The 22,881-nt window shown below is 36.5% G+C and overlaps 2 protein-coding genes across 6 annotated transcripts in view; one reads left to right on the forward strand and one right to left on the reverse strand.

Moving 5' to 3' along the window:
* The window catches only part of CREB1 (cAMP responsive element binding protein 1), a 78,425-nt gene that overhangs the window by 21,936 nt on the left and 33,608 nt on the right, over window positions 1–22,881 (forward strand). For 3 of the 5 annotated variants that reach the window (XR_005241454.2, XM_007966027.3, XM_073019986.1), the window contains exons 2-5: window positions 4,774–4,895; window positions 9,390–9,536; window positions 16,619–16,719; window positions 19,330–19,472. Coding sequence is in view for 3 of the 5 variants with exons in the window: in XM_007966027.3 (XP_007964218.1) it covers window positions 4,782–4,895; window positions 9,390–9,536; window positions 16,619–16,719; window positions 19,330–19,472 (505 nt within the window). In the remaining 2 variants the exon portion in view is untranslated. Of the gene's footprint in view, window positions 1–4,773; window positions 4,896–9,389; window positions 9,537–10,278; window positions 10,321–16,618; window positions 16,720–19,329; window positions 19,473–22,881 lie in introns of all 5 variants that reach the window. The other 2 variants (XR_491188.3, XM_007966025.3) reach the window with 1 other exon arrangement.
* The window catches only part of METTL21A (methyltransferase 21A, HSPA lysine), a 61,099-nt gene continuing 54,976 nt past the window's right edge, over window positions 16,759–22,881 (reverse strand). Inside the window, exon 5 of the mRNA XM_073019988.1 lies at window positions 16,759–16,876. The gene's annotated coding sequence lies outside the window, so the exon portion shown is untranslated. The remainder of the gene's footprint in view (window positions 16,877–22,881) is intronic.

Below are 22,881 nucleotides of genomic sequence, written 5' to 3' on the forward strand. Positions count from 1 at the left end.
CCCAGGATCAAGAGGCTAGGTGACCTCTTACTCAATGTGTCATTCTTTGCTATATGTATTAGTATATAATAAAAGGAAATACTTCCTTTACCATAAATGTTAAATTAGCCGAGCCTGGTGGCGGGTGCCTGTAGTCCCAGCTACTCGGGAGGCTTAGCAGGAGAATGGCATGAACCCAGGAGGTGGAGCTTGCAGTGAGCCGAGATTGTGCCACTGCACTCCAGCCTGGGCGACAGAGCGAGACTCTGTCACCAAAAAAAAAAAAAAAAAAAAAGGCATCTTTTAATTTTTTAATTCATCCCTCTTGTTTTTACAGATGAGAAATTAAAACATAGGAAGTTTAGTTTGTCTAACAACCACTAGAGACAGTGCCAGTTGGTGACAAATCCAGCTTGTCATCAAGTGTTAGGCTGTGTTTCCCACCTACTTAGAACAACATTCTTTGTTTTTCTAAAGATTGAATGAATAATACTACAGAATTACTTGGCTTTTTACTTTTTATATTAAGGGGTAGAATTCCAGAGAGCATTATAGCAAAATGATACATATCTGTGAATCGGTTAAAAAATTGTTTCTTTTAAACATAGCACTATTTCAAAATTTGTTACCTAAGCTCAAAGTTTCTAAAGGATTAGTCTTATGTTAATTTTAAGATAAATCCAAAAACCCCCAAATCGTAAACCTTAATGGCAAATAAATTTTAAAAACAGAATCATTGAAAGAACAAGAATTACAAAACTGTCAAGCCAATAGTATATTTTAAGTGACTTTATGACTTTATGATACATTCTGTTTCTAATGTTCGAAGCCTGATGTTTCATGTAACATTCTGAGTTCATATGTATCTGGTTTCTTTCTTATTTTATAGCATTATTCAGTCTTTTATTATTTATTTTTTGCATTTGTTTAGTGAATTAAGAATCTCCTTCATACCACTTGGGAACCCACATATGTGTCTGGATTATGGCACTGCCAGCTAGACTGGTAGTGGGTAAATAGGAAAATTAAAAATTCTATACATGATACTATACCATCTCTCCTCTCTATACCTGAGGGTATAAACAAAAAGAGCAAAAAACTTTCAGAGTCCAAAATAATTCTCACCAGCACTTTAAGGAAAGGCCTACTTTTTCTGATGAACTATTATATTTTTACTGTTGCCTAAGTTGTTGGTATCTACTTAAGATAAAAATTATAAAAATTAAGAAGGCTATCCTCTACCCTAAAAAGGATTGGTAGGCTGCTTGAATGAAATGATAATAAAACACCAGTTGTTTAAATTGGGCTCCTATACATTGGAAATATCACACTTTGTTTTAAAAAGAAATATTATCCAGTTGTGGAGGGAAGAGGATGAAAAGCATTTTGAGTATGTCTTTGTAACTAAAATTTACTTGTATTCACTAATGGCTTTGTTCCTTTATTGTAATACAGTAATATTTTATTTTCCAAAACAAAAAGTTGTAATGGTGTTCTGTACCTTAAATGTCAAAAAAAATTAAGTAGTCTCAATGTGTTGTAAATAAAAATGAAATAAATGATCAATCTGTGCGTTAGATTGTGTTTAATCAAATGCTAGAGTAAAACTACACATACCAGATGACAGCATAGCTTTAAAAATGTGTCTTGGAATAAAGTCCTTCAAAAATGGTTGTGTATACCCTGTCTACAAAGGAGGTATTATGATACATTTATATTTGTCTTCATTCTAGATAAAATGATGGTTTACAGGGGGAGAAAATGGAGAAAAAATTGTGAATGTCTACGGTGCCTTTTTTTTTTTTTTTTTTGGTAAAACAGTCTTGCTCTGTCACCCAGGCTGCAGTGCAGTGGTGTGATCTCGGCTCACTACAACCTCCGCCTCCCGCGTTCAAGCAATTCTCCTGCCTCAGCCTCCCAAGTATCCCAAGTAGCTGGGATTACAGGCACCTGCCACCACACCCGGCTAATTTTTTGTATTTTTAGTAGAGACAGGGTTTCACCATGTTGGCCAAGCTGGTCTGGAACTCCTGATCTCAGGTGATCCACCAGCCTCAGCCTCCCAAAGTGCTGGGATTACAGGCATGAGCCACCACACCTGGCTATGAATGTCTGCTCTTATTACCTTGACTCAGTACTGTCATTGAGAGTATTTATTTATTTATTTTATTGCTACTGAAATTAGTTTTTTGTTTTTATATGCCATTTTCTTCAAGATTAAAAGTATGGATAACTTACAGGTAAACCTTTTTTTTTTTTTTTTTTGAGACAGAGTCTCACTCTGACACCGAGGCTGAAGTGAAGTGGCACCATGTCAGCTCACTGCAGCCTCTGTCTCCTGGGTTCAAGCAATTCTCCTGCCTCAGCCTCCCAAGTAGCTGGGATTACAGGCACCCACTACCACGCCCGGCTAGTTTTTATGCTTTTAGTAGAGATGAGGTTTCACCATGTTGACCAGGCTGGTCTTGAACTGCTGACCTCAGGTGATCCACCTGCCTCTGCCTCCCAGAGTGCTGGGATTACAGGCATAAGCCATTGCTCCCAGCCCAGGTAAACTTATGTTGTTGTTGTTTGTTACATTTGATGTCTGTCTTATTTTTAGTTTAAAAATAAAGTTTTTTATTTTTAAATAAAAAGATTGCAAAATATAACTCAGTAAGTTAATCACCAGTGATAACCAGAGTTATTTGATACTTTTTTAAGTTATTTTTTATAATTTAGAAATACAGGGTAAATAGGCAAAATTTAAACAAAAATGGTAATTTCATATAAAAAGTATCTGAGATTTTAAAAACTTTGTATCAAAATTATAGTTTTGATTTATTATTTTATAATATTATACATGTCTTCTGACATTAAAGTTTAATTGTACAAGTAATCCTGAATCCATGTTCATGGGAAGAAAGAAACTTCAGTCAGTATTAAAATACTGAAATATGTCTAGAGTTAAAGGTGAAAGTCATTCTGTACAGTTCTACAAAATTCTTTTTCTCTCTTCAGAGCTACTGCTTATAGTTTAGTGTTTAATCTTGCACACCTTTTGCATGCATAAACCTTTACAACAATTTGTTTTACTTTTTTAAAAATATAAATGGGGCTCTATTTTACAGTATATCAATATATTAATTTTTTTCATTGTTACAATTTTGTAATGGTTCTCTTGATGGATAATTGTTTTCAGGTGGGGTTTTTTTTTTTTTTTTGCTATGATTTAAAAAATTTTATAGCAAATACCATTGAACTACATCTCTGGATATTACTATTGATTATATGGTCAGTGCACTTGTCTTGGTGGCTTTATGAATATTTTAAATAATGTATTCAAGTCTATTGATCTTTTTCCTTATCATCTGTATTTTGTGGATTTTGATATTTCCAAACTATATTCATTTCTACAGAGATATTTTCATTTTCATTTTTTAAACTGTCACTTGTAAAACACTTTTTATAGAACCTTATGAGTGACAGCAAAATGTATTAGTATGTAATACATTGTGATGGAGTATAATGATCACAAGGATCAGTGACAGTTTTGATGATCAGTTTCAGAGTTGTAAAATAAATGAAATATATTCTGGAAAAGTCGTGGGCTTTTTGTGTTATTTGTGGCATCACTAAAGGTAGTCCCTCAGTATTAACAAATTTGTTTTGACAGATAAGATGCGAGACACTGAATTATAACAGGCCCTAGAAACATTGCCTGTTTTCCTGAATCCTTTAGATAGGATTGTTTCCCCAGTTAACAGAGATTTCTCTAACCTTGATTTACAGTAGCTACTGCTGGTAGGAATTGCCCTCCACTCCACTTTTGCTGCCATCCAGTGTTAGATTACCCAACAGATACACTAAGTGCTTAGCAAAGCAGAGCCCAAAAAGTAAGATGAATTTTTACCTTACACAGAATTTTACAATTAAAAAATATAAAAGGTGTTTCTCTGTGTATGTATATATGTGTACAGTATAGTGTTGCATGCTATACATGGGGTAAGGTATCAGAATGCCTTAACTTTTTCCGTGTTTGGCACCTCTGATTTGGCTCTGTGGCCATGTATTCCACCTTTCTACCTTGAAATTCCACAACTTGGGCTTTTGAAATTACCTGGTATGGTGCCATGCACGTGTATTCTTAGCTACTCCAGAGGCTGAGGTGGGAGGATCACTTGAGCCCGGGAGTTTTAGATTGAGATAACCTGTGATCACGCTACTGCACCCCAGTCTGGGCAACAGAGCAAGACCTCATCTCTAAAAAAAATTTGGGCTTGAAACGGACTGATTTTGTCCTACCACTAGTAATCACTTTTGGAAGTAGCTTACAATTCCTGTTTCTTCCCTCTTATGGGGGGAAATACCCTTATGGGAGGTATTATGAAGCCAATATCTAATAGACTCTGTCATCATTAGCTCACTTCCACACTCTGCCATCTCTCTGTACCCGATGAGTATAGTTTTGAAAAATTATAATTTTGCTACCACTGCACCTCTCCTTGTTAGTAGGGGAGATTTATGTAAGAGAAGAATCTTTTATTTCTAGACAAGGTAATATCTCACTGGGAAGAAACAGCCAAGGGAGAAGAAATGTTTTTTTCTTCTGTGAAAGGACTAGAACTTTTATAGCTCAGCATATTTGAACAAGTTTGACAGTAATTCAGCTACATTATATCTTAACTAGATTTCTGAGTTCACTTGGTAACCTAACCACCACGTATATACCTATTTATAACTTGAAATTTGCCTTTAAAGTCATGAAAGCACAAAGCACTGTGGTGCTTGTAACACTCTTCCATATTATTATAGGTAACTAAATGACCATGGAATCTGGAGCCGAGAACCAGCAGAGTGGAGATGCAGCTGTAACAGAAGCTGAAAACCAACAAATGACAGTTCAAGCCCAGCCACAGATTGCCACATTAGCCCAGGTATAAAATACGTGGAGAGATTCCAGTTTGTGACTCTTCCTAGAGGAATACGTTTCCAAGAGAATTTAGTTGTTTTTACGTAGATATACATAGAATGAGCAAGAGATGATTCTTACAATATCAAAATTCCTATTTACTTAGTATTAGCGTATGTTTAGAAATGATAGTATTAATTCAATAACAAGAGTAAAATGTATTATTAAACAATAATACAGTATTTTTAGTGAAATGACCCAGAAATAATTACATTTTAAACTTATGGGTAAATTAATTGGTGCTCTTAAATAAGGAAGGAAAACCTTGGCTCTCTATGACAACTGCTTTTTGTGTGTGTGTGTGTGACACAGATTTATTTTTCAGCAGTGTGGATGCAGATAATATGAAAGCCTAAGTTTATATACCTAAACTAAAAATTAGGATAAGCAAATAAATTGACATGTAAGGAAATTTTAAGGATGATAGTAGTTTTCTTGTTTCCTGTATATTTTAAATATAATTCCTGATACTTTCATTTCATCTTTGTCTTTAACATCCTATCTTTAAGAATATTTTTTCTCATTCTTATGTGTTTGTTTGCATGTATTTTCCTCAGATATTTTATTAACAGCTGTTTACATAGATAGGAATGAGAAAGGTGGTTAACTTAAAAAACAAATAGCAAATACAGACCTGCTAGGTAATAGTGTGATACCGCCTCTTTCAGATGAAGGTTCCCAGGAGAATATAATCCTAACAGAAACTCTGATATATGTAGCTTCAGTTTCTCCAAGAGTTTAAAAGTTCCTAGAGAAGTCACCTAGCAAGAATGAATAATGGGAAATAGAGGGCTCACCACACTTGGTGTCTGGCTGAGATAGTGTGAGCCAGATATTAGATTTCCAGCAAGAATATAGTCAGAAGGAGTGAGCTGTTCTGTGTTTTCTCGTAAGACCACCAGGGTTTACCTCCAGCCTTCAGGAATAAGACAAAGCTAGATACATTTAATGTACTCATACGAGGCAGGCTGCAGGACTTAAGGGGAGAGAGCCAGGACTTCCATCAGTACAGGGGCAACACATAAGAATCTGGGCTCATCTGTGCATTTTGCCCTCTAGAAAGAAGAAGACACAATGCTAGGCTGGGCACCGTGGCTCATGCCTGTAATCCCAGCACTTTAGGAAGCTGAGGCGGGCAGATCACGTGAGGTCAGGAGTTCAAGACCAGCCTGGCCAACATGGTGAAACCCCATCTCTACTAAAAATACAAAAAACCAGGCGTGGTAGCACACACCTGTAAATCCAGCTACCTTGGAAGGCTGAGGCGGGAGCATTGCTTAAGTCCGGGAGGCAGAGGTTGCGGTGAACCAAGATTGCACCACTGCATTCCAGTCGGGGTGACAGAACAAGACTCCCTCTCAACAAAAAAAAAAAGAAGAAGAAGAAGATGCAATGCCAGTAGGCATCTTTATGATGATAACCGTCAACATATCTATCTCTGGAGTCACACTATTTTGTCCACTCTGGTTGTCTCCAGAGTCAGCTGTATTGTGTCATCCTGGGAATTCCTTTCACTCTACTTCCATTTTCTCACAATTTGTGTTTTTGGTATGGTAAAGCATGTTTTCCAATGGTTTTATGAGAAAGAAGGGTTGGCTGAGTAAAGATAGCATGTTATAAAAATTGAATGTATGGGCTGGGCGTGGTGGCTCACGCCTGTAATCCCAGTACTTTGGGAGGCCGAGGCGGGCGGAACATGAGGTCAGGAGATCAAGACCATCCTGGCTAACACGGTGAAACCCCGTCTCTACTTAAAATACAAAAAATTAGCCGGGTGTAGTGGTGGACTCCTGTAGTCCTAGCTACTCAGGAGGCTGAGGCAGGAGAATGGCATGAACCTGGGACGCGGAGCTTGCAGTGAGCCGAGACCACACCACTGCACTCCAGCCTGGGTGACAGAGCAAGACTCCATCTCAGTCAGTCAATTGAATGTACATGTGCCTTAACATCTAGAAGATCTACAGCAAAAATATTAAAAGTGATTAGCTATGGGTGATAGGAATATAAAGGGTTCTTATTTTTTATGTCTGTATTTTATAAATTTGTAATGAGAAGAGCCATTATATAAAATTATTAGTGTAGAAAAGGAATTATTCATTGAGTTAGCTAGGTATATTTTCCCTGGAGAAGACTCAGGAAAGAGAACATAGTAATTGCTTCAAATATTAGAAGAGCATTTATATGGAATTGAGATGAGATACTCTGAGTAAGGTTATGGCTCTCAAACTTCAGTGTCAGGGAAAGTACGATTGGGTTCCTGTTAGATTTAACTTTACAGAGTATCCTGTGTGACTCTAATGAAGCTATTCCATGGACCACATTTTGAGAACCAAATAAGACTAAGCAAGACTTACAGTGGCCAGAGAGAAAGTGATTAATAAGGAAGGACTTTATTACTATCCAGAGATGGAAGCTCCTGGTTTTAACCTATATGCCAAAGACTCTGTCTTTATAGGGATCTTTCCCCCAGGCTTCACAGTCAAATATTTCACTGCCTGCTAAAATAAACATCTCTACAAATTCAGATGTCAGATTAGGCTCATCATCTGTTACAACTCCAGTCACCCAAAAGCCTGTCTTTACTTCTTGCATTCTCTTTTTCAATTAAGGACATAGTCTACCAATTCTCTTTCAGACATGAAATGTGGGTCATCTGCAGTTCCTCTGTCACCTCTTTTAACCATTCATTAAGCTGTTTCTGGACTGCTTCCAAATTTTCATAAAATCACTTCCCTCATTCCCATCTCTGCTACTACTAACTGCCCTACTTTTGGCCTTCATCATCTTTCCTTAACTACTGCATGGGCTTTGTTCGTTGGTCTCCCCACCACCAATTTTCCCCCCAAAATACGTATCTCTCACACTGCCACTAAAGTGATTTTTTTTTTTTTTTTGGAGATGGAGTTTTGCTCTTGTTGCCCAGTCTGGAGTTCAATGGCGTGATCTCGGCTCACTGCAACCTCTGCCCCCCGGGTTTAAGCAGTTCTCCTGCTTCAGCCTCCCAAGTAGCTGGGATTACAGGCGCCTGCCACCACACCCGGCTAATTTTTTGTATTTTTAGTAGAGATGGGGTTTCACCATGTTGGCCAGGCTGGTCTCGGAACTCCAGACCTCCGGTGATCCACCCGCCTCAGCCTCCCAAAGTGCTGGGATTACAGGCGTGAGCCCCCTCGCCTGGCCTAAAGTGATCTATCTAAAAGCAAACATCACCTTGGTATTTAGGAGTTCAAAAGCCCTTCGGTGGATTCTACGGTTCCCTCAGGATAGAATGCAATTTCTTTGATGTGACATAATACAGGCTTTTTATGACTGGCACTTCTAGGCCCACCTGCCTCCGTTGTTTTCTCTCTCCCTACTTCATACATCATACAGTAACACACTTATGTGCTCCATTGGTGCTGAGCTGCTGGTTATCCCACTCTGCCATGTATGCTGTTTCTCTTTGCTTTTGCCACTGCTCCACTCTGCTTGAAATTCTCTGACTCTTCCCTGTAAGTAAAAGTCTAAATTTTTTCTTTTGTTTTAAATTCACATTCTTACCCAGTAGCCTCCCCTTCTCTTAGGTTTGGTAGAGTAATTCTCCTCAGTGTGTCCATTTTCTTTTAGCAAACCTCATTACTAAACTGAATGGTATTTACTTGTGTCTCTTTTCCCCATTCTTTCACATACATACCCCCAATAATTTATTTGAGGTCAGAAACCCCTCTCTTTCTCACTTCTGTAGTTTCAGTTCTAACATTAATCCTGGAACATAGGTCCCCAGTAACTGTTTCCTGAATTAGCAAATAGAATTCCTATCCTTGAATGCGTTCAAGCATAGGAGCAATAAATAACATCCGATAGACATGTATGATCTAAGGACCCTTTTAACCTGGATATTGACTCATTAAAACTGCGTTAGTTCTAGACTTAGTAGGTCAGGTTTGCTCGTGCTTGAGAGCAGTTAGATTTTAGAATGTGACTTATTTAACATATTCTGAAGAATTTTATGTTTCTTCAAGGATAGTATATCTGTTGACCTTGGGTGAACACTTAAATCTCGTTGAGCAGTTATTTTTGCTCTTAAAATAGAGGTCCTTATCACCGAGTCTTCATTTTCTTCAAATAGCGAAATCAGAAATTGGAAATGAAAGCAGGTGGGAAAATGTAAAGTGCCATACAAATAAAGTGATACCTCATGTTCTGAGAGTCTGTATTATATATTTGGTATAACATTTAAATAGCTTTTTTTTTTTGGTCACTTGCGAACAGCTGAAAAGGGTAGGGGTATAGTTTTTGGTGTTTTTTATAGTGTTTTTTTGTTAAAGAATATTAAATTTAGTCATTACTTTCATATCGGGGAAATACATATCTAGCAAAAAGGTCACATTTTTGCTTCTAAAATGTTATTTCGTACTGAACATGAGTACTGCCAAAGAGTGTCTGGGATGATAATTCTTTTCTGTGTTCAACACCATAGGTATCTATGCCAGCAGCTCATGCAACATCTTCTGCTCCAACTGTAACTCTAGTACAGCTGCCCAATGGGCAGACAGTTCAAGTCCATGGAGTCATTCAGGCGGCCCAGCCATCAGTTATTCAGTCTCCACAAGTCCAAACAGTTCAGGTATGTGTATAAAAAGTTCTGCATCTGTTTTAATAACTATTGTTTATAGCCATATCTCTCTCCTTTCACTAGTTATGAAAATAAGGACACATCTAGTTCAGAGTTTATTTTATTCACAGTATAGGAATATGCTGCATCTATATAGTCACCTTATGTATAGGAACATATATATAGAAGAACAAACAAAAGAAAATGACTAATTTCTTAAGCTGCAGAAGAAAAATGATTGGGGAAAATAATGAAGTACATGAGATAAAGTGGAAATGTTTGGGAGAAACTGTAGGACTGAGGTACCTCAGTTAAGAAAAATTGAGATGCAAAAGTAGTAATGAATTTTCTGAATCTACAATTGGAGAAAAATAAACCCTTGATCAAAAATTAATACCCTTACCTAAGATATTATTTGAACTTAGAAATTACATAAAGCATTTGTAAAATCAACTGTGCTTAGGGTTTTCAGTTACAGTGTATAACTTTTAAATAATATATTCAGAGGGTACATCTTGAGGGTCAGGGATTATACTATGCATGTTATCTTATTCTTTGGAGAGATCTTTCCTTTGGGTTTGATCCACAGGTAATAAAGGCACTGTAGACCTTTGAAGGTGACTACTCTGTTTAACTGTAGGGAACCGAGAGCAGTATAGATCATTGCAATTGAGCTTATTGAAAAAAAAGACTTGAACGTTCATTCAAGTAGGCCATAACCCCAGCCTCCCATTTCATATTTTTTGCTTCACAGTCTTCCTGTAAGGACTTAAAAAGACTTTTCTCCGGAACACAGGTGAGTCCTAGGTCCTAGATTTGGAGAGAACTATTATTAGAAAGGAAGGTGAGAAATTATTCTTTATGTCTTTGTCCTTTTCCTCTATAAACATGGAATTTCAGCACTTGAACAAAACCCTCAGAGATCTTCTGGGTCTAGGCCATACTTGTTACCTCGCCAGCCCTTAGTCTGTTGCTTAATTCTGTTTAACATTTCTCCCCTCTTCCTAATGGTAGTCCAGCATTTACTTGAACACTTTCAGAGAAAGGAAGCTCAATCTCCTGAGGTAACCTATTTACAGTTAGGAATGGTTACTAAAATATTCTTCCCTGTGATGATCCAAAATGTATCTTTCTAAAACTTTCACCTAGAGATCCCAGGTAAACACAGGTTCTATTCTCAGAAACTAGATTAGCAAGTCTAATTCCTGTTCTATTGGACTGCTTCCTCTTCCCCATCCCCCGCACCCTTCCTATTTTTAAGAAAATTTCCAGACTAAACAAACTATTTTTCTTTAGCCATTTGTTAGATGGTATAACTTTGTTTCCTCTTCACCATCCTGGTTGTTTTCTTCTGGGTGAGAGCTGTTGTATTTTCTTTACATATGGTAACCAGAACTGATTAATATTTGTAGAGGGGAGAAGTGCTGTCTTTGTCCTGGAAGCGTTCTATTAATGTCCTCAGTATAATTTGTCAGCCATTTTATACTATTGAGTCATTGAACTATTACCCACCTCTACTTCATTCTGTCTTTGTGCTTTTGGTTCGCTTTGACACTTAAGTGGGAGTGTGGGGGAGGAGAAGTAATGTTTTTGTGTGAAATCATCAGTTGTATGAATTTCCATAAGACACTGGGAATGACATTTGTTAACAAGTAAAAGATAGTGTTGTGCATGTAAAGATCTAAGAACTTGATATTTCTATGAAATCACAATGACTGAGCAATAGTCCTTTGCCTTAGTTTTTATTCCATTGAGTCCTACCTTACCATTGTCCATACTGTGTCACTACTAATTCCCTAGCCATATTCTCCTCTTGATAATAGTGAAAAAACTTGATTTGCTAGTGAGGAGACCTAGATTCCAGAACCAATTTGGACATTAATAAGTCAAATGACCTTGGGCACATCTGCCTTTCTCTTTTTCACTTACAGAAGATCTTTCTATAAAGAACACAAAAATTAAGTTACAGCCACAACATTTGCTAAGATTACTATTTTTGATTGTAATAGGTGTTATTGTTGATTGTATTCTTGATTTTAATATTTATTCTGGGGCAACATAATTTGGACATGGAGATTTTATGGCCATTAACTATAGAAATATTCTTTTTTTTTATTTGCTTGTATTCATCTTTAAGGAACACATTTTTCCGTTAAGGTCCGTTAAGGTGAGCTGTACTTCTAATTTAAGAGTATGTATTTATAAAATAAAAGTTGGACTTTTTGAACCCTGGATTCTACAAACAGAGATACAAATATAATATTTTTTTCTTTAAAAGGCCTAAACTATGGAGTATCTATTTTAATAGTTATCTTAGCCAGTTAATGGTGATTAGTGTTAACAACTAGGAAATAGTTTCTATCAGAAGAGATGATCAAACAAGGAGAGGATCTTGTAGATGGGAGATCTCATTAATATTTTAGAATAAAGTTTCCAAAATATATGAGGTACATTTCTCTTGATGTGAGAATAGATTATTGCTTTAAATTATCATTCATTCATAAAACAAATGTTTATTGGTGACATGCTATGTGCCAGTCACTGTTCTATTTGCTATAAAAGACAGCAATGAGCAAATAATATGAAGATCATATTTTAATGAAAAGAGACAGACTATGAAAAAATAAAGTGTGTCAGGTGAGAAGTACGAGAGAGATGAATAAAGCCAGGGGAAGGGGATGGAGAATGATGTGGAGGGAAGGGTGTTCTACTTTATGTAATGTGCTCAGGGAGCACAGCACAAACCAGAAGGCAATGAAGGAGGCTAAAGCATGCAGATCCAAAGGTTTGGAAGTGAGGGTATACTTGGGATATCGAGGAATAACAGAAAGGTATGGCTGGAATAGAGTAAGCAAGGAAGGAAGTGATTGGAGATGCAGTTTACAACATAAGTGTTAAAATTTCAAATCTAAATACTTGAAACCCCTAGAAATAGAACTTTCTAAATTGTTTAGAAGTCTTCCAGAGTTTCAGCAGGTGTCAAACTTGTTTGTTAAAAATACAAAATTGTAACCCCTTCCTATTAACATGCAATAAACTGACTTAGAGCCAGGGAGATGAAAATAATAAACTAGATCAATCTCATTGAAAGCTTGCATAATTGGTAGATGAAAATGATTATTTAGTAAGCACACCTCAAACGCACCTAGTTTTGTTATCTACATGAGTTTTCTTTTTCAATGCCAGCAATTGTTAAATCACGTTTCAGAAAACCCAAGCTTAGAATCTGATTTCTAAATGACTGTTATAAAGTGTTAAATGAGGTCAGACTCCGTGGCTCATGCCTGTAATCCCAGCACTTTGGGAGGCCAAGGCAGTCGCATCACTTGAGCTCAAGAGTTTGAGACCAGTCTGGCCAACATGGCAAAACACCATCTCTACTAAAAATGGAAAAATTAGCCAGGGGTGGTGGTAGGTGCCTATAATCCCAGCTACTCGGGAGGCTGAGGCACAAGAATCGCTTGAACCCAGGAGACGGAGGTTGCAGTGAACCAAGATCATGCTGCTGTACTCCAGCCTGAGTGACAGAGTGAGACTCTGTCTTTAAAAAAAAAAAAAAAAAAAGTGTTAAACGATTTTTTAATGAAGCATATTAAATCATGTCATTCTCACTATCCTGAAAAACTACATTATTTATCTTTAAGAAATATATAAATTTTTAATATTTGTGCTTATCCTATCTCTTTAAGAACTCTTGTTTTATAATACAAATACTTAAAATTTAGAAATAAGAAAAATGTATGCCTATGTAAAATTTTTCTTATTTATAAGAGATACATGCAGATCAAAAGAGTTTGAAGATCATTGATCTAGACTTTCAGTAAGCTTCATGATCCAATGAGTAAAACATTGTATCTAAGGCCAGGCGCAGTGGCCTATAATCCCAGCCCAGGCAGGACGATTGCTTGAAGCCAGGGGTTCAAGACCAGCCTGGGCAACATAGCAAGAACCTGTCTCTACAAAAAAAGTAAAAATTAGCTGGGAGTGGTAGTGCATGCCTGCTATCCCGGCTACTCAGGAGGTGGAGTCCAGAGGATCTCCTGAGCCCGTGAGTTTGAGGCTGCAGTGAGCTGTGATCGCACCACTGTACTCTAGCCTGGATGAGTGAGTGAGATCCTGTCTCTTAAAAAAAATTTTTAATTTAAAAAAAAAAAAAAAAAAACTATATCCAAACCATGAGTGTCAACTCTACCAAGGGAGAGTACTTAAGTTTCCAGAGGACCATGTATAGTTTTAGTAAACATCGAATATTACCATTGTTTTGATTGGTTCTAGTTACTTTATAGTTTATTTTAAGATTTCAAATAAAACAGAGTCCTCCACCTTTCCAATATGAACAGGTAGTATGTGTTTAAATAAACTAAAGTTGAGAAATACAGACCTAAAACTTTATATCTACAAGTGGTAGTTTAGCTTTTTGAAAATTTCTTGACTTACAAGTGGCCAAAATTAAAGACCCATTGAAAAAATTCAGAAAGAAGTTAATAAGTGATAGGAGATGAGACCAAAAGGAAAGGGTTCCATCATTGGAAGGTGATGATATGTGATGTTTATAATTGGGATATACTTTTTTATATGTATGTTTTTATTCTGTTATTTGTAAAATAGACTTTTGACATGAGTTTTATTGATCTCAGTTATGTGGGTCCAGTATGATTTTTTTTTAACAGCAGTTTTAGGTTCACAGCAAAATTTAGAGGAAGCTACAGAGATTACCTATGTACACCCTCCCCAACTCCGTGGATAGCTTCCCCTATTCTTAACATCCGCCCCCCCCAGACCAGTACATTTGTGTTATAATTTGATGACCCTACATTAACACATCATAATGCCCCACAGTCCATAGTTTACATTAGACTTCATTCTTGGGTTGGTATATCCTGTGGCAGTATTTTTATTATTGATTAAGTGATAGATTAGGGACTCCATAGGAATTGGCTTCATGGCTTACTTGTCTTCGGATGGTATTCCCAAAGAGGAAGTGTTGTGTTCATTTCAGTGGTCTGAATTCTTTTTACATTTACAGAGTTACAAGCACTAAATAGTGATAAGTTAATTCCTTCTGTGTGAATTGACAAAATCTTATAGGTCAGAGAAAGGCAACCTTTTTTTTTCCCCATTAAGGGCCATAGATCCAGAGTTAGGAAAAAAAAAAAATTAAAAGACACAGATTTAAAAACAACATTAATTTGTTTCATTTCAAAACTATCCTGTGGGTAGTTTATATGGCATGTTTTGATGATGTTGTTTTAATGAGTTCCAACTTGGAAGGGGGCAGGGGGTGTTCCTTAATCACTATATGTCCTTAAGAGAAGGGTGTAAGGATGGGGCATGTGAGAGTCAAGCAGTGGACACAGAAAGAGCCAAAGAGGAACTAAGTGAATTCTGAGTGGAGTATTAGCGAAGGAAAACAACACTTGTCCCAGTACTGTCCACTTTGAGTTCAGTCTTGTTATTCCTTGAATTTCTGATCCTTTGCTCGGGCCTTTTCATAGTTCCTGATCTTCTATATATGAGAAAGTTTGTGCAGAGACTCTTGTGTGGGCTAGTTACAGCAGCTACTGATTAACGTGAAACTTTTCTGTGTGCTCCTTTGGCAGTAATTACAGGATTATTACTCTGCTGAGAATCACAGACTAAATTCAGCATTACTAATCTTTTTATCTGTCATTTGTGAATTCATTATATGTTGCCTGTTGATTTTTAGGTCTTTCAGACTATACGTAGATTTTAAAGTGCTTGAATGGGGCAGATTACTTCATTATAAGTATGCTTTACTACAAGTTACTAGATTTACCTGGTTTCATTTTTAAATGAGCATGCATATCACAAAGCCCTGTCAAAATGAATGCCCACTTGGGAGAACCGTTAGGCTCAGACCACACATAGAGTACACTTGGAATTTCTCAAGAACCTCTGAATATGTTTCCTTACTGCCATTGCCATACGTTTTGACATGGAGCTAACCTACATCGACCCTTTTGTCTTGGTTAAGTATAATTCTTAATCTGACAGCATAATGTGTCCCTAGTTCAGGAAAGAGCATAAGGTTTCTGCTGATTAGAGAAACGTGGGCAGTGTAAATTTGACAATCAAGCAACTTAGGTAAGTGAACTCTTCTAGTCTAGAAAAGGTGTGAAAATGCCACTGGTTGTTGCTTCTGACAAACCTGGTTTGAGACTAGAACAGTCTGGTTTGAGACTGGAACCACCAGGATTTTGATGCTGGTAAGGATCTCTAAAATGGAGGTACTAAATATTGACAGTGGCTCCACTACTTCCTAGCTTTGTGACTGGGGTGAGTTACTACTTTGTATCTTAGTTCTTCCATCTGTGGAATGCATATAATAGTATAGTACCATCTGGTGCCTACATTACTATGAGTATTAAGTAATATAGTATATGTAAATGCATTCGCATAACTCCTGGCACATAGTCATCTGTAAATTCTAGTTTCTATCATTAATATCCCATGTAAAATTTTTATTCACTTTATTACTTTTCAGTCTAGGGATTCTTCTCAGAAATGCATAGTTCTTTACCTTGAATTTTTACTTAAGCGTGATTATAGAATGCTAACTTTGAAACATGTTAGGAGTTTTTCCTAACTTGCTAGGAACAACTGTCAGGGATGTGATGATGGATCGCCAGTCTTACTGTATAACTGTAAATATATTCGTAAGTGTTTATAAAGTTAAAGAATAATATTTGTATAGTCACTATATAGACTTAGTACCAAATATTTAGCCATCCATTTTATCCCTTATATCAGAAACCTTATTTTAGTTGGTAGTTTTGTTCCAACAGATGTAAGAAAAAACTGATAAGTAATACTGATGCATTCAGGATTGATTACATGGAGTCCTGAAAAAAAATTAAACTGTAGCTATTTTAGGTTCTCTAACTTTATCTTAGTTTATAGAGTAAGTAAAGGGAAGGGGAGAGTGATTGGTATGGTTGTCTCCCATAAGAACTGATTTTTTTCTACTGAAGCATGTATAAAGTTTATATATGACTTTTTGTATTTGACTGTATAACAAAAATTTTATAGGAACTAAATTTGATTATCAAGATAAAGTTTTTATTTATTTTCAGATTTCAACTATTGCAGAAAGTGAAGATTCACAGGAGTCAGTGGATAGTGTAACTGATTCCCAAAAGCGAAGGGAAATTCTTTCAAGGAGGCCTTCTTACAGGTATGGAATTTAATAGTTAGAATCTAAGATGTGGAGGAAGTCTTAGGTAGTTGCAGGTAAAGAGATGTCAGAAGACCAGTTAGTTGCTCAGGTCAGTTCTTTATAGATTACTTTTCTTCATCTTGAGTTATTTGTCTCAAATAAAGTGAAGCTTATCCTACAGAATAAGAAGAGCACTTGTTACTCTCACCAGTCCAGATTTTTTTTTTTTTTTTTCTGTTTCTGTAGATTGTGCTGGCTGTCTTTCTGTTGAAAAATGTGGAATACATTTGATAAGGTTATAGCATTTTTTAGTTATAAGCCAACTCTGAGGCTCCATGATTTATCTGCTTAATAACACATTGCAAACCATTTTTTATGCCATGGTGTTTAACAGATAGCTGTTAATTTGATAATTGTCTCAGGGAGATGCTTTACTAACATCCCCTAATTTTAGGGGTAGTTTACTGTAATTTTTGTGTTCAGTTATTAATGTTGCCTAGTCCATGCCTTGCCTCCAAGGTGAACCAAAACCAATTTTTAGTGTAAAAATTAGCTCCACATTAAGTATCTCAGGAAGGACAGTTCCATAAATCTTGACACGTTTACTTGAGCGTTTAAGAAACTTCAGACTCATAATTATCTTCCTCCTTGTTAGTGTAAATTATTTTTATTTTTATATATTTCTGTTTTTCAAAGGGGTAGTTCCCCCCCCCCCCCCCCCCCCACCGCTTGGCTATTAAACTAACCCCTTTCTCTGTCCTTACAATTAAATTAAGAATCCTAAGTGACTAACAATAAATTGATTTTGAGGTCTAAGAAATCTTATATTACCAGTATATGTTATATGTATTTATATTCATAATTCATTTTAAGTACAGCTAGTGTTAGATTTTAACTTTGAAGTGTACCTCATGTTAGTATATAACACATTTGATCCTGAAGCAAATCCAACCAAATACTACTAGTAATTACCTAGGTAAATATAAAAGCCAGGATTATTATAGTTTTGGTTTGTAACTCCTTTTTTCCTATGTGATTTGAAAGACAAAGGCATAAAACAGTAACTATAAATTTATGTGAATAAGCACATGATATAGGAAGATGTCATTTTTTATAATAGCATAAAGGGACAGAGTTTATAACTATTTTGTTACAAATTTAAGATATCAAAAATTACTTGGGTTAATTAGGGGGTTTTTTCCCCGCCTTTCAGTGTGATTATGTTGTTCACTTGAAATATGGTATCGTTCTTGGGTTCCATTTAGAGTTTCTCCACTCATCCTTGTTGCTTTTTTTTCCCTAGTAAGTGAAACATTTAACACTGTACCAAAAGTCAGAATTGCACAAAAAAGTATACTCAGTAGTGCCTCCCCATTCCTTCTGTCGTTTTCATTTCTTTCCTACCCATCCCCAGTAAATAGCTAAAATCATTACTCTCTCTGGTTTATTCATCCCGATTTTTTCTCTTGAACAAATGAGCAGGTACATGTATATTTTCTTATTTCCCTTTTTTCCTTACACAAAAGATATGCTATATCCATTATTTGGATGTAGCATAGTTTATTCAACCACTCGCCTATATATAGGCATATAGAGTGTTTCCAGTATTTATTTTCCTTTTTATTTATTTTTTTTTCTATTTTAGACTTTGGATATATGTCTCCACTATTCTGCAGTTACAAACAGTGCTAATGGAAATAATCTTAAGCGAGTTTATTTTCATATTGTTGGAACTGGGGTGAATTCCTGGAAATGGGATTGAGGCATGAACACCTATATTTCCTTAAATATCACCAATTCCTTATATCGGGGTTGTGCCAGTTTCATACTCCCAGCAGCAATGTATGAGAGTGTGGGGGTTTTTTTGTAGCTTTGCTAACAGATATTGTTAAACTTTTTTGTTTCCCAATCTGAGAAGTGAGAATTTAAAAATCAGGTTTTGATCTTTTTTCCCCTTAAGTGATTGTTGACTTTTTACTTTCCGACTGTGTGTGTGTGTTCTTTGAGATGCAAAAGATTTTTTTTAATGTAGTCAGTCTTATTATTACCCTTAATTGCACCCTTCCTTACGTTGATATTAAAGAGAATCCATCTTTTTTTTTTTTTTTTTGTACTTATTTGGGTTCATTTTGACGTCTAGATCAATCGCTGACCCATGAAGAGTTTATTCATGTAATTTATATATTTTAAACTTCTGCTGGCTGGGTGCAGTGTCTCACACCTGTAATCCCAGCACTTTGGAAGGCCAAGGCAGAGGCGAGCAGATCACCTGAGGTCAGGAGTTCGAGACCAGCCTGGCCAACATGGTGAAACCCCGTCTCTACTAAAAATACCAAAAAAATTAGCCAGGCCTGGTAGCAGGCACCTGTAATCCCAGCTACTCGGGAGGCTGTTGTGGGAGAATTGCTTGAACCCGGGAGGTGGGGGTTGCAGTGAGCCAAACTCGTGCCACTGCACTCCAGTCTGGACAACAGAGCAAGGCTCTGTCTCAAAAAAAAAAAAAAAAAAAAACCTTCTGTCCTAAGCACTAGCAGCTTTCTGTCAGTTTTCTCATCTTTAACTATTATTTGTATTTATCCAGTAAATTTTACTTATATTTTTAATTATTCTAGTTTTCTAATTTTGTAGGAAAATTTTGAATGACTTATCTTCTGATGCACCAGGAGTGCCAAGGATTGAAGAAGAGAAGTCAGAAGAGGAGACCTCAGCACCTGCCATCACCACTGTAACGGTGCCAACTCCAATTTACCAAACTAGCAGTGGACAGTATAGTGAGTAATAGACAATTTCTGTTTCAAAAAGTGAGGAGAAAAGCTAATAGCTGCATTCTCTTCAGAGAAATCGTATAAGTGCCAAGTCTTCTCAGTTTTGCTGCCATTATTATATTTTCTTTACTCTTCACTATGCAAAGTTCTGTAATGGTAGTATTTTCTTTTCTTCAGAGAGTTCTAGTTAGGATTAGTCAAGTATATAAGCCTTTTAGATGTCCTTTTGTTTCTGTGCAGATGCATGAAAAGTCTGAAGTTTTTGAACCACTAATTGAGACCCTAGGTTTTAGTCCTCATATGTGTTGAAAGAACATGAGTTTTTTAGATTAAAAAAAATCATTCCTTGAATATATCTCTGTATTCATTTTAATAGTTTGTCTTGCCTTCTGAAAATAGCATTTTAATATCTTTGTATTTTAGAATGTTTCAAGTGGGGATGAGCATGGCTTGGTTGAGTCAGCACATTCAGTTACTCTTTTTCATATGAAAGATAGTAATATACTTTTTGGCCCGCATAAAGCAACGATTGCTCTTACAAAATTACAAAGTTTTCATTTCTATGATGTCTCTGTCTGGCACTTAGGTCTGTCTTCTTATCTTTAACCAAAATCTATTATAAGGTCCTTTTGAATTTTATTTTGTTTGATCAAAAGCATTTGTGTGAATGGTACTTTTTTCTCTTTTTCCCCTTTTTTTTTTTTTTGCCTCTCAAAGTGCTTTATTCATTCAGTGATTTTTTTCATTTGGATTTGTTTATTAAACCCAGTGCTGCCCATTTATATCCTTTCCCCCACCCATCTTAGTTACAAATTAAATGTACACATTGAAACTTCTTTACTGAGTTCGTTTCCTAATGCCCTGAGGGAATCTGTCTCAGAAATATGCGTAAAAGCTTGAGGCTGGGCACAGTGGCTTATGCCTGTATTCCCAGCACTCACGCCTGTATTCCCAGCACTTTGGGAAGCCACAGTAGAAGGATCACTTGAGCCCTCCAGGAGTTGAAGACCCCATCCCTATTTATAAAAATAATCTAAAAATTAAGAAATATGCATGAAAGTTTGACCCCCATGTTATTTTTTAGTTCCAGTTCAACCTTGGTTTGCATAACTCTAATTTGCATTCCCAACTGTATTAAAGACAAGTTCTCAAGTAGCAAACTTTTTAACTCTGCAGGCTGAACCTTTTGAGACTAAGTAGAGGGAAGGCATTTTTGACTAAGCTTTTATCCACTATGCTCAATTAGCTTAGTCATCTTTTTTCTTCTTAAGATCTTTGTGGAAGATATAAAGTACAACTCTGTACCTACAACTCTATATGTGTGTGTGATTTTCAGTTGATAGCCTCATACCAGATGCTTTCAGTTATTCAGGATGTGTATTCAAAGACATTGATACATGATCTTTATTTTTCCCCTACTTCAGCATACCTGAGGGATACAACATACTCCCATCAGTAACAGATTCACTATTACAGAGATTCTCACTGGAACTAGGAAGCATGCTCTTTAGGAAAGAGGCCTATCAGAATCTAAAAAGGGGAAATGAACGTTAGAGAAGTACCACCGCCCCCACAGATGTTTAATTTGGTACACTCCTCTCCTCCAGCAGCTGAAAATTGCTAGTTTTAAGAGATTAAGCCAGGCGCGGTGGCTCTCGCCTGTAATCCCAGCCCTTTGGGAGGCCAAAGCGGTGGATCATGAGGTCAGGAGTTCAAGACCAGCCTGCCCAACATGGTGAAACCCTGTCTCCACTAAAAATACAAAAATTAGCCAGGCGTGGTAGCGCATGCCTGTAATCCCAGCTACTCAGGAGGCTGACACAGAAGAATTGCTTGAACCCGGGAGGCGGAGGTTGCAATGAGCTGAGATCATGCCACTGCACTCTAGCCTGGGTGACAGAGCAAGACTTCGTCTCAAAAAAAAAAAAAGAGAGAGAGAGAGATTAATACTTTGAAATTATAAACTTTGTTCATTATTTTTATCCTGTGTCCTCTCTGTATATGCACACATGGCTTTGATGGAACTGATTTAACATTATATTCTTGATTTTCATTACGAGCAATACAGTAAATACATACACAGCAACATTTATATATTTCTTAACTTACAAAATGAACATATGGTTGTCGGAATTCACCATAGGTATATAAACACACATAGTTATGTATTTTGTTTCTTTAATAGCTGCATTGTGTTTCACTGTATAAATATAGCACTTATTTAAACATTCTCCTGCTGTTGAACATTTAGGACATTTCTACTATTTCAAACAATGCTATGAAAATATCCTAAGAGTGGAATTATCAAATTAAAGCATATCCTCTGCAAGTACCCTTCCAGGTAGAGGCATGAATTTCCACTCCTTCCTTAAATTGGTTATTTTATTAAATTCATGTTGTTACTAGATTTATCTGTTACTTGGTTCAGTGTCCCAGATAGTAAAGTCTTATTAGTGATTCTGCTCTTAGATAGAAAACTTGTATCTGTCATTTTGAACTTGAATTTTTTTGTTTCACTAAATAAAACTATGACTCATGATGTTTCCCTCTTTATTCCGGCCACTCAGATTCTTAGCTAACTTTCTGTTTAATTGTATTACTTTCTTAGTCTAGATTTTCTTCTACAATTGTTTTATATAACTAAGGATACATCCATTACTTGACTTCTGTCTTTTTAATTTTGTTTTAATGAATTGTGTTTTATTGAAAGCTATCTCAAATATTTTGAGAATAATAAAGTATATACATAAATATTATAGAGAAAAACCAGTAGGATTAGACTTCATTTTCCAAAGTATTTTCATATACATGACCTTATTTGATATTTACAAAATTGTACTTAGTGGCTAGAACTCAGATGCTTTTATTTTTAGAGAAGAGATAACAGAATCAAATAACAGTTTAGTGATGGCTGGGCACAGTGGCTCGTGTCTGTGATCCCAACACTTGGGGAGGCCAAGGTGGGAGGACTGCTTGAGGCCAGGAGTTCAAGATCAGCCTGGGCAACATAGCAAAACCCTATCTCTTCAAAAAAATGTTTTTAGAAAATTAGTGGGGCCTGATGGCCTGTGCTAGCTACTTGGGAGGCTGAGGCAGGAGGATCACTTCAGCCCAGCAGTTGGAGGCTACAGTGAGCTGAGATCTTGCCGCTGCACTCCAGCCTGTAAAACAGAACAAGACTCTGTCTCAAAAGAAAAAAATTAAACTGTTCAGTGATGGAACTCACACTACAACTCAGTCTTGTCATACATGGTTTACTATTTCCGCTTTCTTCTTCCCACTTTGAGTTTACTGCTCTGTAGCCAAGAAGAAAGTGGTATGTTAAATACAGTAGAATTCACTCATTAACTCTAAATGAGAAATTGTGATTTGTTTCTGTTAACCTTCTGATTCTTTCAAGTAATCATGCAAAATT

Source organism: Chlorocebus sabaeus, chromosome 10 (genome assembly GCF_047675955.1).
Source record: "Chlorocebus sabaeus isolate Y175 chromosome 10, mChlSab1.0.hap1, whole genome shotgun sequence".
Taxonomy (NCBI): Eukaryota; Metazoa; Chordata; class Mammalia; order Primates; family Cercopithecidae; genus Chlorocebus; species Chlorocebus sabaeus.